Consider the following 16,290-nt stretch of genomic DNA (forward strand, 5'->3'; position numbering starts at 1 on the left):
CTTGCAGCTTGAGACCAATATTATATATGAAAGCTTTTCTTTTCTTGTAGCAACACTATGTATATTAATTTAAACTATTAACTTTCCCTGTTTGTGTGTTCGTGCTACTTAACAATGATGTTGCTGTTGGCTGACTACATCATGTGTCCTACTCTCTGAACATCCACTGTCATCGGCTGGCGAGATCACGTGACATGAGCTACGAACGGCTTACAAAAGCGCATTGAAATCTCGATATCAATGATTCTGAAAGTAACATGCTGTGTTTGGTGGAATTCCAATGTGTACTGCCGTAATACGAAAATACGCAGCGTACATGTTGCTGCACATCAAAGATATTTCCAAAATGTGTCTTTTTCCCTGAGTTTAGTTTCCTAAAGTGCCGGGAAGTTGTACGCCCATTTATAAAACCATAACCATTCGAAAGATTGATAAGGGAAAATATACTGTCACCCGGGAGAAAGTGTATTTTTAACTGGGAAATCTGGGAAAAACCCAGAAATTTTTTTTGCTTGTCCCCGTGTACACCATGTAATAGCAAGATGTACTGTAAATTAAGATGTGGTTATTTAGTAATCAGAGATTTGCTTGGTTTCTGCTCAGTGTCTTGCAGTTAGTGCAGTTTTTTTCTTATTTGGCTGTCAGTCATTTCGCACTGCTGATATCATTTAAGCTGTCCGAACATTTATGTGAAACTGTTGAGATGTAAGTCTGAGAACACACTTAATTTTAGCAGTGCACTATCTACAAATGAATGAGTTGTTTGATAATGCCAGCAATAATTTCAGTCCATGTGGCAGAAAAGAGACTAAATTTTCAGTTGCTCTTGAATGAAATTGGGGCTTTTGTCAGGTGTCGTCAGTTAACTGATGGAACTGAATGCAGAAAAAAATGCTTAGTTATTCAGTGTTACAGTTTGGGATTGATTCTGTTTATCTTTTTGTTAGTCATTACAGCAATTAGCAAAATAAATGGGGGTTAGACAGAACAGTTTTGTGTTCGGAAATCTCATAACTTCACTGCTCCAGCAAGGTGGCTGGTAAGATACTGGACCTAGAGGACAGCAGCTCAAATCACAATCCCGTCATCCAGATTTTGGTTTCCTGTAATTTCCCTACATTGCTTGAGGCACCCACCACAGTGGTTTATTTGAAGTAGCAAGTCCAATTTCCTTCCACATTTCTCTGTAATCAGAGTTTCTCTGTTGCTAGTGAACTTGTTGGTGGGATGTTACACTTAACTTCTTTTCTTTCCTGCAATTTTTTGGTTTAATTTTGCACCTGCATCCTATGTAGGCTAATAATGACAAATGTTCAATTCATTAGAATTTTCAGGTAAATTTGAATTACTTCTCGTGCTGGATCTCATATGAGCAATTGCCAAAAAGTGTGAAATTTGCCAACTCAGGTTTTGGAAGCTAACATATTCTCTCTCTCTCTCTCTCTCTCTCTCTCTCTCTCTCTCTCTCTCTCTCTCTCTCTTTCTCTTTCTCTTATGCTCCATGTAGCTCCCAAAAAGACAGTTCTAGACTAAATGTGGTTTAATAACAGCTGTATGATTTGCATCTATTTTAAGTACATGATCAGTCCATCCATTCAGGTATCTAAAATTCAGTCCACACCTCTATCAAACTAGCTCCCCTTGGCATTCATTTTGTATTGGATGCTCTTCACAGAAAATCGCACAACAATGCTTTATACTCTTTAAAGTAATGAGCAGAAGCAAGCACTGGAGATCAGATTAAGTTGTGACAATGTGAAGGTAATGTCAATGGGTGTCCTGGAGAGCTCTGGATCATAAGTTGTCCATAGTCAGCCAATACATTTGATGCAAAAAATTTGGTACTGAAATGCTATGTTTGTCCTATTAGGAGGTGAAATACATAATGACTGTGCTTCAATTAAGTGTACTTTCAGCATACATGTCAAATATGTAATGAAGGTATCATAGAATGAGTGGCTTCTTAACGCAGGACATTGATATTTAAAACAGAATGCAATGTTCCGATAGACCATTGACACAAAGAACAACATATTATTTGAATGGTAGAGAATGTCCTCTGTAGACTGCTGCCCTAGTGTTGATAGCTCATGTAGATAAACTTAAAAACTCTGGATGGTTTATTGTTGACTTAGTTATCTGCCCTGATAAATTGTTCTGATCACATTTGTCTAAAAAGAAGTAATTATTATTGGTTTAAGGACTCTTCAGTGTATCATCTATGGCATTGCATGATGATGAGAAATTTGGAGTGAAGTATCAGAGAAAGCTGTTGTACAGAAATAACTATTGATTACCACTGACACAGAATCAATCTGTTTACACAGTCTAGACAATACTGCTTTTGAGGAACACATTGACTATCTGGTAAACAATTTTTATGTATGTATTTGAGCGCCAAGTCACATAAATGTTATCATTACTAATTTCTACTTCCCAGGAAGTATTCAGATGATTTGAATGTGTTACGTAGTAACTTGTCACACAACTGATAGCAGGAACGTTGTCGAGTACAAAAATGAATGCATGCACCCAGAAAACATAATGCAGAAACTGACAAGCAGCAGATGAGGAGCACAATTAATAGTTCATTTTTTGTTGGTCTTTGTGTTTTTCCATTTCACAGTATGTGGCCCCATCTGGTGAGCTCTTATCATGCAAAACAAGTGGATGCAGCCCTGAACAAAACAGGATGTATCATTAGAGAATGTATTTGGCCAATCCCTGTGAATCAGATGTCAACTTATGGGCATAGCTCCCCCAGAAATAAGGCGAAGAAAGGTTGCACAGGTTCAATAACAAGAGTGAGTGGTAGATCCCAGACACACAATATTTGCAAGTATTACTCAGCTGCTGGAACTGAAATCAAGAAAGAGCTTTTCACACTCAGTCAAAGCAACATCATTACCATCTGATAAGCACCAAATAGACCTGTACTTCATGGAGGAATTTTGTAGGGGTTTTTGAACTCCCTTACATAACTTGGAAAGTCCTGAATTGCCCAAGGACAGGCACATCACAGTGTAAATAAAATTTGAGAAAAAAAGGGACTATATTTGAACTGCTGAATGCTGTGAATATGGCGAACTGCAATGTGAATCACACTTGCTAATCTGCAAAAAATTGGGGATTGACGATGCAACTTAGACAACTTGGTTACAGCAAACAATAAAGCTATTCAGGCTGCTGCTTTTTCGGGATAATTGTGGAATTAGAACATGAAGAAACCATGGTGAGCACCACTTTCGTTACCACATGACATATTTGTGTTATAACAAATATTTATGAATACAGAGACGACTCACCGAAAGGCAGAAGCGTTATGCCATCGACAGGTACGTCTGTGTAAGGCCGTGAGCATACTGGGCGAGGTACAGAGCTTTGCTTTGCTGGCTTTTGGAATGAAATTCTTTCTCAAGCTGTAGGAGGAACAAAAAACACACACACACACACACACACACACACACACACACACACACACACACACACACACTATTGAGTGGGGGCTGGGGGGGACAGTGAGTTAGGTTAGGTTTATTCCAGGGAGATTACGTGAGTGAAGGATGTTCTTTAAGGATAGCTTCCATCTGTACAGCTGAGGAAACCTGGTGGCAGTAGGGAGGGTCCAGATGGCACAGGTTGTGAAGCAGCCATTGAAGTCTTGCATGTGGTGATCTTCTGCATGTTGTGCCATTGGGCAGTCCACCTTATTTTTGACAAAAGTTTTACAGTGGCCATTCATTCTAGTTAACACCTAGTTGGTTGTCATAACAATGTAAAACGCTGTGCAGTGGTTGCAGCTGAGCTGGTATATAACATATCTGCTGTCATAATTGGCCTGGCTTCTGATGGGTTAGGATAAGCCTGTGACGGGACTGGAGGAGGTGGTGCTGGGTTGGTGAATAAGGCATGTCTTGCATATGGGTCTTCTGCTAGGGTATGATCCCTGTGTCAGGTGATTGGGGATGGGAGTAGCATAGGGATGGGCTAGTATGTAGTGGAGATTGGGTGAACAGTGGAACACCACTGTGGGAGGGGAAGGAAGTATGTTGGGTAGGATGTCCTTCATTTTGGGCATGATGATAGATAGTCAAAGCCCTGATGAAGGATGTGACTCAGTCGTTCCAGTTCCAGGTGGTATTGGGTGACAAGGGGGGCTGTTCTTCTTGGGTGGTTCTCGGGATGGATGTGAGGATCGTGTGTGTGTGGGGGGGGGGGGATATGGCACAGAAGATCTGTTTGTGTATTATACCTGGGGGGGAGGGTGTAATTGCCTGTCTGTGAAGGCCTATGTAAGGCCGTGAGCATACTGGGCGAGGGAGTTCTCACCACTGGAGATGCGTCTGCCAAGGTTAGCCAGGCTGTATGGGAGCGATTTTTTGGCATGGAAGGGCTGTCAGAGTGCAAGTACTTTTGGTGGATTTGATGTGGACTGAGTTGTGGAGTCAGCCATCTGAGAGGAGGAGATCCACATCTAGGAAGATGGCATGATGGTTGGTGGAGGACTAGGCGAAGTGGATTGGAGAGAAGGTGATGAGATTTTGGAGGAATGAGGATAAGGTGTCCTGGTCTTGGGTCCAGATTATAAATATGCCATTAATAAACCTGAACCAGACCAGGGGTTTTGGGAGCCTAGGAATGTTTCCTCTAAGTGGCCCATGAAGAGGTTGACATTGGAGGATGCCATGCAGGTGCCCACAGGTTTGCCACAATTTTATTTGTGTACCTACCTTTCAGAGTTGATGTAGTTACTGGTTAGGATGTAATTGGTTAGGTGTACAAGGAATGAAGTGGTGGCTTTTGAATCTGCAGAATGTTGGAAGATGTAGTGTTCTATCGTGGCAAGGCCACGAGCATGAGGGATGTTGGTGTATGAGGAGATTGCATCTACAGTGACGAGTAGGGATCTGGGAGGTAAGTGTGTGGGGATGGTGGAGAGCCGCTGCAGGAAATAGTTGGTATCTTTAATGTCGGATGCTAGGTTTCAGACAAATGGTTGCAGATGTTGGTCAACAAGGACTGAGATTATTTCGGTGGGGACACTGTAGTCAGCCACAATGGGGCACCCAATACTGTTAGTCCCCCCTTGGACTGGAACGACTGAACCATGTCTCTTGTCAGGGCTTTGATTATCTTTCACCACACCCTGAAATGAAGGACATCCTACTCAAATTACTTCCATCCCCTCCCGAACTGGTGTTCCACTTCCCACTCAACCTCCATAACATTCTAGTCCATCCCTATGCTACTCCCACCCCTAATCCCCTGCCACAGGGATTATGTCCTTGTGGAAGACACAGATGCAAGAACTTCCCTATCCATACATCCAGTGCCTCCTACTCTGGTGCCATCACAGGATTATCCTACCCCATCAGAGACCTGGCCACCTGTGAAAGAAGCCAGTTACATACCAGTTTTGCTGCAACCACTGCACAGCATTTTCCATTGGTATGACAGCCAACCAATTGTCAATCACAATAAATGGCCACCATCAAACATCCAATGGCTGCTTCACATCCTGTGCCATCTAAATCCTCCCCACCACTGCCACCACCAGTTTTTCTAAGCTGTGCAGATGGGAACTATCTTTACAGCACATCCTTCTCTCCTGTAACCTCCGTTCTCTCTTTATTCGTAAGTAATTCGTTGCTCTCAAGCAGAACTTTCCGTGCAATATTAGTGTTATATTTTGTTTCGAATTCTTGACTCTGTTTTAATAATTACGTTATAATTTCACTAAATAATTTTATTGTTTCTATTGTGTGATGTTTAGGACAAGAATAAGTAGATTAAAGTACAACTTAACAGGCCAGGGGAGCTGCTGCTGATGTAAACAAATCTGAGTGCAGTGTAGTTATTTGAGAGATCAGTGAGATACATGCAAAGGGTAGTTATGGAGATAAATTTCTTAACACTTCTTTTATATTGATTCCCAGTTCCTTCCTTATCAACATTATTGTGTTTTCAGTGTGTATAGAATACAATAGTGAGAGATTGACACATCTTACGTGTGATTAAATATATTTTATGATGCATGCATTTACATGACTCTCTGCAATTCATAGCTAAGTACCGTGAAGAGTGTTCATCAAATAACCTTAAAGCTACTTCTCTTCTATTCCCCTCTCAAACAGTGAGTGGGAAAAAAAATTGCTTTAATCTTTCTGCATGAGCTGTGATTTCTCTTTTTTATTATGATGATCACTTCTCCATATGTAGATGTACACCAGCAAAATATTTTTAAGTACGAAGGAGAAAGATCTTGCCATAACGACAACAACCTTTGTTGTAATGACTGCCACTACAACTCGCATGTTATAACCATGACACTTTCTCTGTTGTTTCCCAATAATACAAAATGAGCTGATGTTCTCTGAACGTTTTTCATGGCCTTAGTCAGTGTTTTCCAGTAACAATACTCCAGAAGAGTACGGAAATATATAGTATAAGTAATCTCTTTAGTAGACCTGTTGCACTTTCGAAGTGTTCTGCCAATAAACCACGGTCTTAGGTTTCTTTCCCTACAACGTTATCTATGTAGTTGTTTCAGTTCAAGCTACTCATAGTGACACACACATCTTTAAAATTAGATGAAACCAAACACTATTGTATTATGCCATTTAAATATTAATTTGGCTGGGGTGTGTATTAACATTGCTTTGAAATGAACTCCACTTTGAATAGCTGAATACATGCATGTGTCTGTCAGTGAACAATTTATACTGAATGGTGTAGGGCAGGTGGTGGCAGCCTCAGTGACAACTCACCTGTAGTGACCCCTCTGTGATGGTGAGTGACAATACTTTTCTTTGCCATCTCTCACAGCTAAAACACCAGCTTAGTACACTATGTAATGTGATATGTCACTCTGCAGCCTTGTGCAGGTACTAACCTTGCTGGCAGGCTGACAATTTCTAATATGAGCCAGGGATGACATCACCTAAAACTCATGGCTACAGTTCATGTGCCATTATAGAGTATTGGAAAGTTTATAATGTCAATATCTAGCAATTGTTTTATCAAATGTTCGAACTTAACTGTCAGTGTGCAAGAGTCATTGTAATGTAAATAACACCTTTTGTTGTTTGAATTTAGAGTCTTGGAACTTTGGTTCTAGGATGCTTTGGCACTGCAGAAGACAGCACATGAACGCCGTAATCAACATAACTCATCAGCAAAAGTGCAGCAGTGGATTGCACAAGAGCTTGAAGTTCTTGTAAGCACAGTTGTTGCAGAGAGAGCAAGAGAGCAGTTGCTAGAGGATCGCAATGAACTATGCAGCCAGCTATCACAATTGAAGGTATGTACAATATTGCATAGAACATTTTTGTAGAAGAAGAAAGTCATTTAAATTACATACTGAAACTGACATGAGCTGAAATGAAATGGTTTAACATTCAGGATGGTGCAGAGGAATGAGAAATTTTGAATATTAGTGTCATCAGCATTGCAGTGCCAGCAATTGTTTGAAATAATGTGTAGTTGTGAACATGTTGCCATTTAGTAATTGTGCAGCATTGGAGCAGTGCAGAACATGCTATCATTGTGAGAGCATTTTTCAAGCAGGACGATATAGTTATTGCTGCACATAGGTTGTTCTGTCAACTTTACCACCCAAGATCTCATTGACATGTCCCATTTGCTAATGTGTGTACAATGTGGGTGCATAATTTTGAAGAAACTGCTTCAGACTTGAAAAGGGTGCCTTCAGGTGGGGTACAAATGGTGCATATTCAAGAGAGCATTACAGCTGTTAGTTTCCATGGAGAGGAACCCTTCTCACTCCATTCGACAACATGAATCTGAGCTAGGAGTTGGGTCGAGAAACATGCAAAAAATACTGCACCATTTAAGGTGCCAAACCTGTAAATTACAGTGTACTGCAACTATATCAACAAGACACATTTGTGTCGGAAGTTTAGCGTATGGGTGTTTCAAAATAAACAAGGACACAAATGTACTTAACAACATATGGATCTTGGGGAAGCCCACTTCCATGTTAATGGGTATGTTAGCAAACATAATTTCTGACCACAGGAAATCCGTCAGGCTCGTGAGCGTCCATTGCATAGCAACAAGGTTGCAGTTCGGTGCATGTATAGTGTCATGATGCCATTGGCTCTTACTTTTTGGAATATGAGGATGCTAAAAACACGTGATTTCAGTAGGGCATCCCATATTGCTTAGCAGTAGGTGGATGCCATTCACCAATATTTGGAAGGTTTATCATTTCATATAATGGTGATGTTCCATGGCCTACACTTTGCAAGGCTACTCCCCATGTTTGTGCTTCAAGCACTCATTTTTTATCAATGGGTGGCGAGCATTTAATTGATTTAGATTGGAAATGCTGCTTTCGCAATGTTAATTTTATTTGTTATTGTATGTGATGTGGGTAATATACTATTGAAATTAGCAATACGAAGCTCTTACTGTACAATATCTATTTCATTAAACACATCAGCATCGATGTTAACGGACAAAACTAAAGAACACTTCAGACTAACTGTGTGCCCTTACACAATAACTGTATTTGTACCAACTACCAGCTCTGCCTGTACTGTACTGTACTGCTCCCAGTGGGTGACTATCAGCTGAGCCTAAACGCTACTGCCTCCAAGCTCAGGTCGCTCCACAACATTTACAATTGTATCTTCTGTTGCCTGCACATTATTGATCCAAAAGTTGTATGTAAAGAGGATTATACCCTTCTGTATCCCCACAAAAACAAGACTTTAATATTTACAAATTAAATAGAGACATACAGTTTCCATATTAAAGTCAGAAGAAAGCAAACAGGAAGGTGAATTTTACATATCTTATGAAAAGTTAACTAACTGTACACACACACACACACACACACACACACACACACACACAGACAGACAGAGAGAGAGAGAGAGAGAGAGAGAGAGAGAGAGAGAGAGAGAGAGAGAGAGAATCACTTCACTAAGGTGCTAATGTATCACCATATTTATGAAGCAATAAGTATGCACAATATAAATGCATGAAGTTGAAGACATAAAAAAATCAATAAATCATGGAAACTATATTCTGAATTGTCTGTATGTTTGATTACAGTCCATTTTGAATTTACGGATCTGCCTGAAATGGCCTACACATTTGACTTCACTCTCCCTAGGAATTCACTGCAACCAATCTGATCATATAATAATGGAAAAAAATCGATAGTTCTCATAAACAAAGTTAATATGTGGCTAAATTATTAAAATTTAGTGACATAAAGAAATGTAAATCTGTCTACCATTACTCAGACAAACAGGATGGGTATGGAAATGCTATGATTTTGCTACTTAAAATTACCCCAGGTTTAGTAAGAAAACTGTAAGAGCAATGAACTACTTTGGCACAAAGTGCACAGGTTATTTGCATGTTTATCATAGTATTGACAACAGGATATACTGTGTTATTGGTATCCAATATTTACATCAAAACATAGTAAAGAGTAGACTGTTGTTGCACTGTGCATAATTGCTGATAATCGCTGTGTATCTGATCTTGGTGCCCCCCTTTATCTTGAGTAGATTGTCACAAATAATTGCACTACGGTCGTGGCATCAGTGCTGCAAGGGATGAATAATCACAGTAAACGTATACATTGGTACTCTGCTTTAGAATCATTACTATATGATGTCCCCCTGAGGGTCTGGGGGTTAGAATAGGCCCGAGGTATTCCTGCCTGTCGTAAAGAGGCGACTAAAAGGAGTCTCACATGTTTCAGCCTTTATGTGACTGTCCCCTGTAGGGTCTGACCTCCATTTTTCAAAATTTTCCCAAAGAGCAAGCCAATTGTGGAAGGGCCCCTTACATGGTGCATGGTCCATCATGCACTCAGACCTCTCACATCCTTCATCGACTTGGATCTGCACTTCTGCTCATTCTCCAGCTGTTGAGTGAGGTCACCCTCCTGGGTGTGTGTTCCTCCATCCTCTCTGAAGTATCGCTTTCTGCGCTGTCGCCTATAATGGACTTTTTATCTTGTTTGCGCCTGATATCCAGCATAGTAGCCAGTCCGTTGTGGTGGGGCCGCCATGTACCCTGTTGATTGTAGCCCCCTGATCACACAGGGCTCACACTGCTGATGCCTGCGCTGCTAACTCCCCATGTATTCCAGAGAGTAGATGCCCGTCACCCTGGGGCATCAGGACTCCTGGCAATGGCCATCCTGCCACGGCCTTTACTGCTGCTATTTGGTGGCACCCGTGGGGAGAGCCCTTGGTCAGAGTTGGTGGCATCAGGGTGGATGACACACCATGAAGTGTAGTACGTCATCTATTGCTGGTGGTCAAACACCAGAAGTCTCTAAGTGATCAAGGTCTAACTTCAGTGCTCAATGCTAAGAAATATGACCCCAAATCGCTCATCCGCGATGAGTCTGCATCTATATCCTGAATTCGGTGTGAAGTGAACCTGTGCCCCTCCAAACCCCTCTTGAAGCTGTGGCTGTCAGGATACAGACGAAATAACTGTGTGCGACGTATATCTCCCTCCAGATGGTGTAGTACCCCTGTACGTATTGGCTGCACTGATTGATCAACTCCCTAAACCTTTCCTACTTTTGGGTGATGACAACGTGCATAACACCTTGTGGGGTGGCGCCATGGTTACAGGCCAAGGTAGGAAGGCCAAAAATTTACTGTAACAACTCAAGCTCTGCCTCTTAAATACAGGTGCCCCCACACATTTCAGTGTGGCACGTGGCACATATTCGGCCATTGATCTCTCTGATTGCAGCCCTGGCGTTCTCCCATCCACTGGAGAACACACGAAGACCGGTGTGGTAGTGACCACTTCCCCATCTTCCTGTCACTCCCCTGGCATCATGCCCACAGACACCTACCCAGATGGGCTTTAAACAAGGCAGACTGGGAAGCCTTCACCTCTGCTGTCACTGCTGAATCTCCCCAAAACACTATCCCTTGTTCTTTAGGATGCCCCCAGCGGTCACAGGAAGTTAAGTGTCGGCGAGCTCTACAGCAACATAAGTGGCACCCTTCCCTAGAGCACCTAATAGCCTTTTAATCAGCTCCGTGCCCACATTCACCAGCTTATAAAATGACAGAAACGGGAGAGTTAGGAGAGGTACATGTCAACCATTGGGTGCCATACATCACCTTCCCGTGTCTGGACAATGATCAGATGTCATTTTGGGTACCAGACCCCAACAGGTGTCCCTAGCATTAACATCAGTGGCGTGTTATCTACCGACGCAAACGCAATTGCCGAGCACTTTGTTGAGCACTGTGCTCGAGCCTCTGCATCGGAGAACTACCCCCCAGCCTTTTGCACCTTCAAACGGCAGATGGAAAGGAAAGTCCTCTCGTTTACTACATGCTATAGTGAACACTATAATGCCACATTTACAGAGTGGGAGCTCCTCAATGCCCTTGCACATTGCCCTGACACAGCTCCTGGGCCAGATCGGATCCACAGTCAGACAATCAAACATCTCTCATCTGACTACGACGACACCTCCTCGTCATCTTTGACTGGATCTGGTGTGATGGCATCTATCACAATAGCGGTAGAGCACCATAATTCTGGTGCTCAAATCCAGTCAAAACCCGCTTGATGTGTATAGCTACCGCCCATGAGCGTCACCAACTTTCTTTGTAAGCTGCTGGAACTTATGGTGTGTCAGCGGCTGGGTTGGATCCTGGAGTCGCGTGGACTACTGGTTTCATGTCTGGTCAACGTCTGTCAGGGTTGCTCTACCACTGATAATCTTGTGTCCCTTGAGCCTGCCATCCGGATAGCCTTTTCCAGATGCCAACATCTGGTTGCCGTCTTTTTTTACTTACGTAAAGCAAACAGAAGACCTGGTGACGACATATCCTTGCCACATTGTATGAGTTGGGTCTCTGGACCCTGCTCCAGATTTTTATCCATATCTTCCTGTCACTCCATACTTTTTGTGTCAAAGTTGGTGCCTCCCATAGTTCCCCCCTGTATTCAGGAGAATGGTGTTCCACACGGCTCCGTTTTCAGTGTCTCTATTTTTTGTGGCTATTATCAGTCTAGCAGCAGCTGTAGGGCCATCGGTCTCACCTTCTCTGTATATGGATGACTTCTGCATTTCGTATTGCTCCTCAAATACTGGTGTTGCTGAGTGGCACCTACAGGGAGCCATTGACAAGGCGCAGTCATGGGTTCTAGCTCACGGCTTCCAGTTTTCAGCTGCAAAGTCATGTGTCGTGCATTTCTGTCGGCGTCGCGCCGTTCATCCAGAACTAGAAGTTTACCTTAATAATGATCCTCTGGCTGTAGTGGAGACGTAACGATTCTTAGGAGTGGTTTTGACAGACACCCGATTGACTTGGCTACGTCAATTACGTCAGCTTAAGCGGACGTTCTGACAGCACCTCAGTGCCCTCTGCTGCCTGAATGACACCAACTGGGGTGCATATCACTCTATGCTGCTGCAGCTCTACAGAGCCCTTGTTCTTTCCCTCTTTGACCATGGGAGTCTGGTTTATGGTTTGGCGGCATTTCGTTTACTCGTTCCAGTGCACTACTGTGGTCTTCGCCTAGGGACAGGAGCTTTTAGAATGAGTCCGGTGACCAGTGTCCTGGTGGAAGTTGGAGTCCCTCCTTTGGAGGTTAGTCATGACCAACTGCTCGCCAGTTAACATTGCACACATTCGTAGTTCTCTTGTGCATCCGAATTACCACCTCTTTTTCCCAACCTCAGTGGTTCATCTCCTGCATCAGCGGCCCAGGTCAGGGCTTATGATTGCAGTTCGTGTCTGGTCCCTTCTGTCTGAATCGGAGTCCTTCCCGTTACCACCTCTCCTTGAGGTCCATTCACATACACCTCCATGGTGTACACCTAAGCTGCAGATTCTTCTGGACCTTGCGCACAACGCTAAGGACTCCATTAACCCTGTGGCTTTGTGCTATCACTTTCTCTGGATTCCAGACTTGGGCCATGAATGGTTTACACCAATTCCTCGATGGCTGATGGTCATGTAGGCTTTGCGTATGTTCGTGGAGGACATATTGACAGCACTCTTTGCTAGATGGCTGCAGTGTTTTCACTGCAGAGCTGGCAGTCATATCTCGTGCTCTTGAGCGCATCTGCTCATGCCCTGGTGAGCCATTTCTCCTGTGTACTGACTCCTTGAGCAGCCTACATGCTATCGACCAATGCTACCCTCGTCATCCTTTGGCAGCGTCCATTCAGGAGTTCATCTATGCCCTGGAACGGTCCCGTCATCCAGTATTGTTTGTATGGACCCCAGGACATGTCAGAATCCCAGGCAACTGACTTGCCGATGGGCTAAGCGGAAACCGCTTCTGGAGATGGGCATCTCCGAAACTGATATCCACAGGGTTTTTCGTCTTTGAGAGGCGGAATGGCATAATAATATACACAACAAACTGCATGTCATGAAGGAGACTACGAATATGTGGAAGTCTTCCATGCAGTCCTCTCGCAGCGAATCAGTTGTCCTCTGGCGGCTCCGCATCGCCCATACGTGGCTAACGCATGTTTACTGCCTGTCGCGAGGACCCACCTCGGTCTCGCTGTGGCTCACAAATGACAGCCGTCCATTTCTTGCTGGACTGCCCACTTCAAGCCACTCTGTGGCGGACTACTTTTAACTTTCCCAGCAACACTGCCTTCGGTGTTGGGCAACAATTCCTCAACAGCAGCTTTAGTTTTATGTTTTATTTGTGAGGGTGGGTTTTATCATTTGATCTAAGCTTTAGTGCATGTCCTTTGTCCCTCTGTGTCCTCTACCCTAGTGCTTTTAGGGTGGAGGTTTTGATGTGTTTGAGTGGCTGACTTCTCCTTTTTTATTCTCATGGTCAGCCAGCCATGGCACTCTGCTCTCTTGTTTTGATCTCGTCTACATGTTTCTTTCGTCTTTCTGTTCTTTTCTTGTCCAATTTTGTCAATTTTAGTGTGTGTTGCCCTTCTGTCATTCTTCTGGTTTTCTCCTTTCTTCCAGCTGTGTTTTGTATGTGTTGATTATTTTACTCCCACCCTTGTGGAATTATTTTAATTGGAACGAGGGACCAATGACCTGGCAGTTTGCCCCCTCTCCCCACCCTCCCTCTTTTAAACCAACCAAGTATATCATGTGATGCTAATCACACGCAATTATATCATATCTCGATGAACAGGGACTGTGGTATGGATTCTGCAGGAGATTGAAGATTCCTTCATCGCTGTTTCAGCAACTGGAATGACAAATATATGTCCACAGTTGCCAAAACATTATGTGCATGGTCGATCAACAGGTAAAGCTGTGGTTCCATGCATTGATAAATGCCTTTTGGTACGCTGTATACTGCCTACCAATGTTTATTCCTGGCCAGCAGTAGTAAACACATGAAATGCGGGTTGCGCGCATCTGCACAGCTCGCTGGCAGCCTGTTCCTTGAGACAGTTAGCCAACCTAACAGCTCTTGAATAGCGACAATGAGGGATCACCAACATGTGAACACACACAATGTGTGCAGTGGTGCAATAACACAGAAGCTGCACATGCACTGCCTTGTCTTACCAGCTGCCCCCTACTGAAAAAACCTTGCATTATGTGCTATAAACATTGTCTGGAGCAGTGCTCTTTGGTGTAATACTCATGCCATTAATATTTTCTTAAACCTAGCTCACTGTAGCTAACAACTTCAGTCTATTAATCCTAGCTCATCATAGCTACTCACTATTGTCCAGTTATATATTTCACTGAAAACACTGTAAACACAATAACACTGTTCACAAAATTTTATCTTCGCACTGTTTCTCACTAATGGTTCATTCTGATGTTTTCAAATGTTGAAGACTGTGATGCTGACCAGATTGTATCCTTCCTGCTTCCACTGAATACGAACGTACTAGTTTTCTGATTCTAAATGGCCCATGCAATAATGGTGAAACTTCTTTTCATCGTCAATACTTGATTATTTCTTGTGCATTTGGATAAGTATTAAATTGCCGACTTAATAAGTAGTAGGTCTAACGATTCTGTCATGTGCTAACTTTCTTTCTGCTGCTCATTCTTCATTGTATAAGATGCTATTTTCAAATGTTATTCTTGCATGATGTCGTCATCTTATGGAAAATTCATGCATTCATGAAATATGCCTGCCAGCTGCTTGCCAAAGAGAACACATGGTGATAACTCCATTGAATCATGAGCTAAACTGTTCATCACAATTTCAAAATCAGTAGTCAATCAATCTACATTGTGTGTTTCTTGCCACAGTAGGCATGGAACAAATGGCATAACTCCCACATAGGGCACTCAGAAAGTTTGGAAATGGGCTTATAAGCTACATAGCAACATGTCTAAAAATCTTTCCGCGTGTATGGATGGAATTGTGGGCAAGTATAAGAAGATGCACTCTGGTTTAGCTGTATTCCCAAAGTATTCTTCTCTCAGATTATTAATTATGACTTTATCAGCTTTTCTCAGTGGGTAAAGGTGTATAAATTTTGAGAAATGTCCATCACAACTAAAATATGAGTGAAATTTCCTTTAGACTGAGGCAGGGATCTACAGAGGTCAAAGGCCAAGATTCCTCCAGGTTTATGAAGTATTATACTGTGCATAAACCCTTTGTGCTGCACAGTAGGTACTTTAATTTTTTGAAATACTTCGCAAGACTTAAGTATTGAGCAAACTTTCGTAGCCATATTGTCGAAACTACATTTTCCTGTAACTTCAACTTGCACACTTGGTCCTAAAGGAGCATAGTTCACATGCACATATTTTATCATATCATCTACAACATGCCTTGGAGTGCACAATCTCCATTGATCTTAGCTAACATTTTTCCATTGGTGCAAAATTCCATCCTGTTTTAAATAATACTGTCATATTTTCTTGCCACCTATGGCATTCAGACCATCATATTTCTCCCTTGCCATTTTGAATGTTTCTTCAGTGTCCTGTTAACGTTTTATGTTTGTGTATTTTTCATATGGAACATTCACCTTCCACATCACTCATAGTGGATCCTCGCATCTTTCTGCCGCACATGTGCAGCATTACCAGATTCATGTCCTTCACATAACCCCAATAGGGCATCCGGTGCTTTATTTTTGTTTCCTGGCTTGTACCATGTTTCAAAGATGTCTTGTTGAAGAGCCAGTCCCCACCATATTAGCCTGCCATGCATCAATTTGTGACTGCCAGTGCTTTATGGACTGTCATTACCACTGTGTCTCTTCCACACAAGCAACAGCAAAACTTTCCAAATCCCCACATGATAGCGAGAGCTTCTTTTTTCTGTCAGTATATTTTCTTGTACAGTAGA

At 42.6% G+C, this 16,290-nt stretch overlaps 1 protein-coding gene across 1 annotated transcript in view; it reads left to right on the forward strand.

Moving 5' to 3' along the window:
- LOC126267242 (chromosome-associated kinesin KIF4) overlaps positions 1–16,290 on the forward strand; it is a 240,574-nt gene that overhangs the window by 165,932 nt on the left and 58,352 nt on the right. Inside the window, exon 13 of the mRNA XM_049972234.1 lies at positions 7,118–7,300. Within this exon, the coding sequence (XP_049828191.1) occupies positions 7,118–7,300 (183 nt within the window). The remainder of the gene's footprint in view (positions 1–7,117; positions 7,301–16,290) is intronic.

Source organism: Schistocerca gregaria, chromosome 4 (assembly GCF_023897955.1).
Source record: "Schistocerca gregaria isolate iqSchGreg1 chromosome 4, iqSchGreg1.2, whole genome shotgun sequence".
In the NCBI taxonomy this organism is placed as follows: Eukaryota; Metazoa; Arthropoda; class Insecta; order Orthoptera; family Acrididae; genus Schistocerca; species Schistocerca gregaria.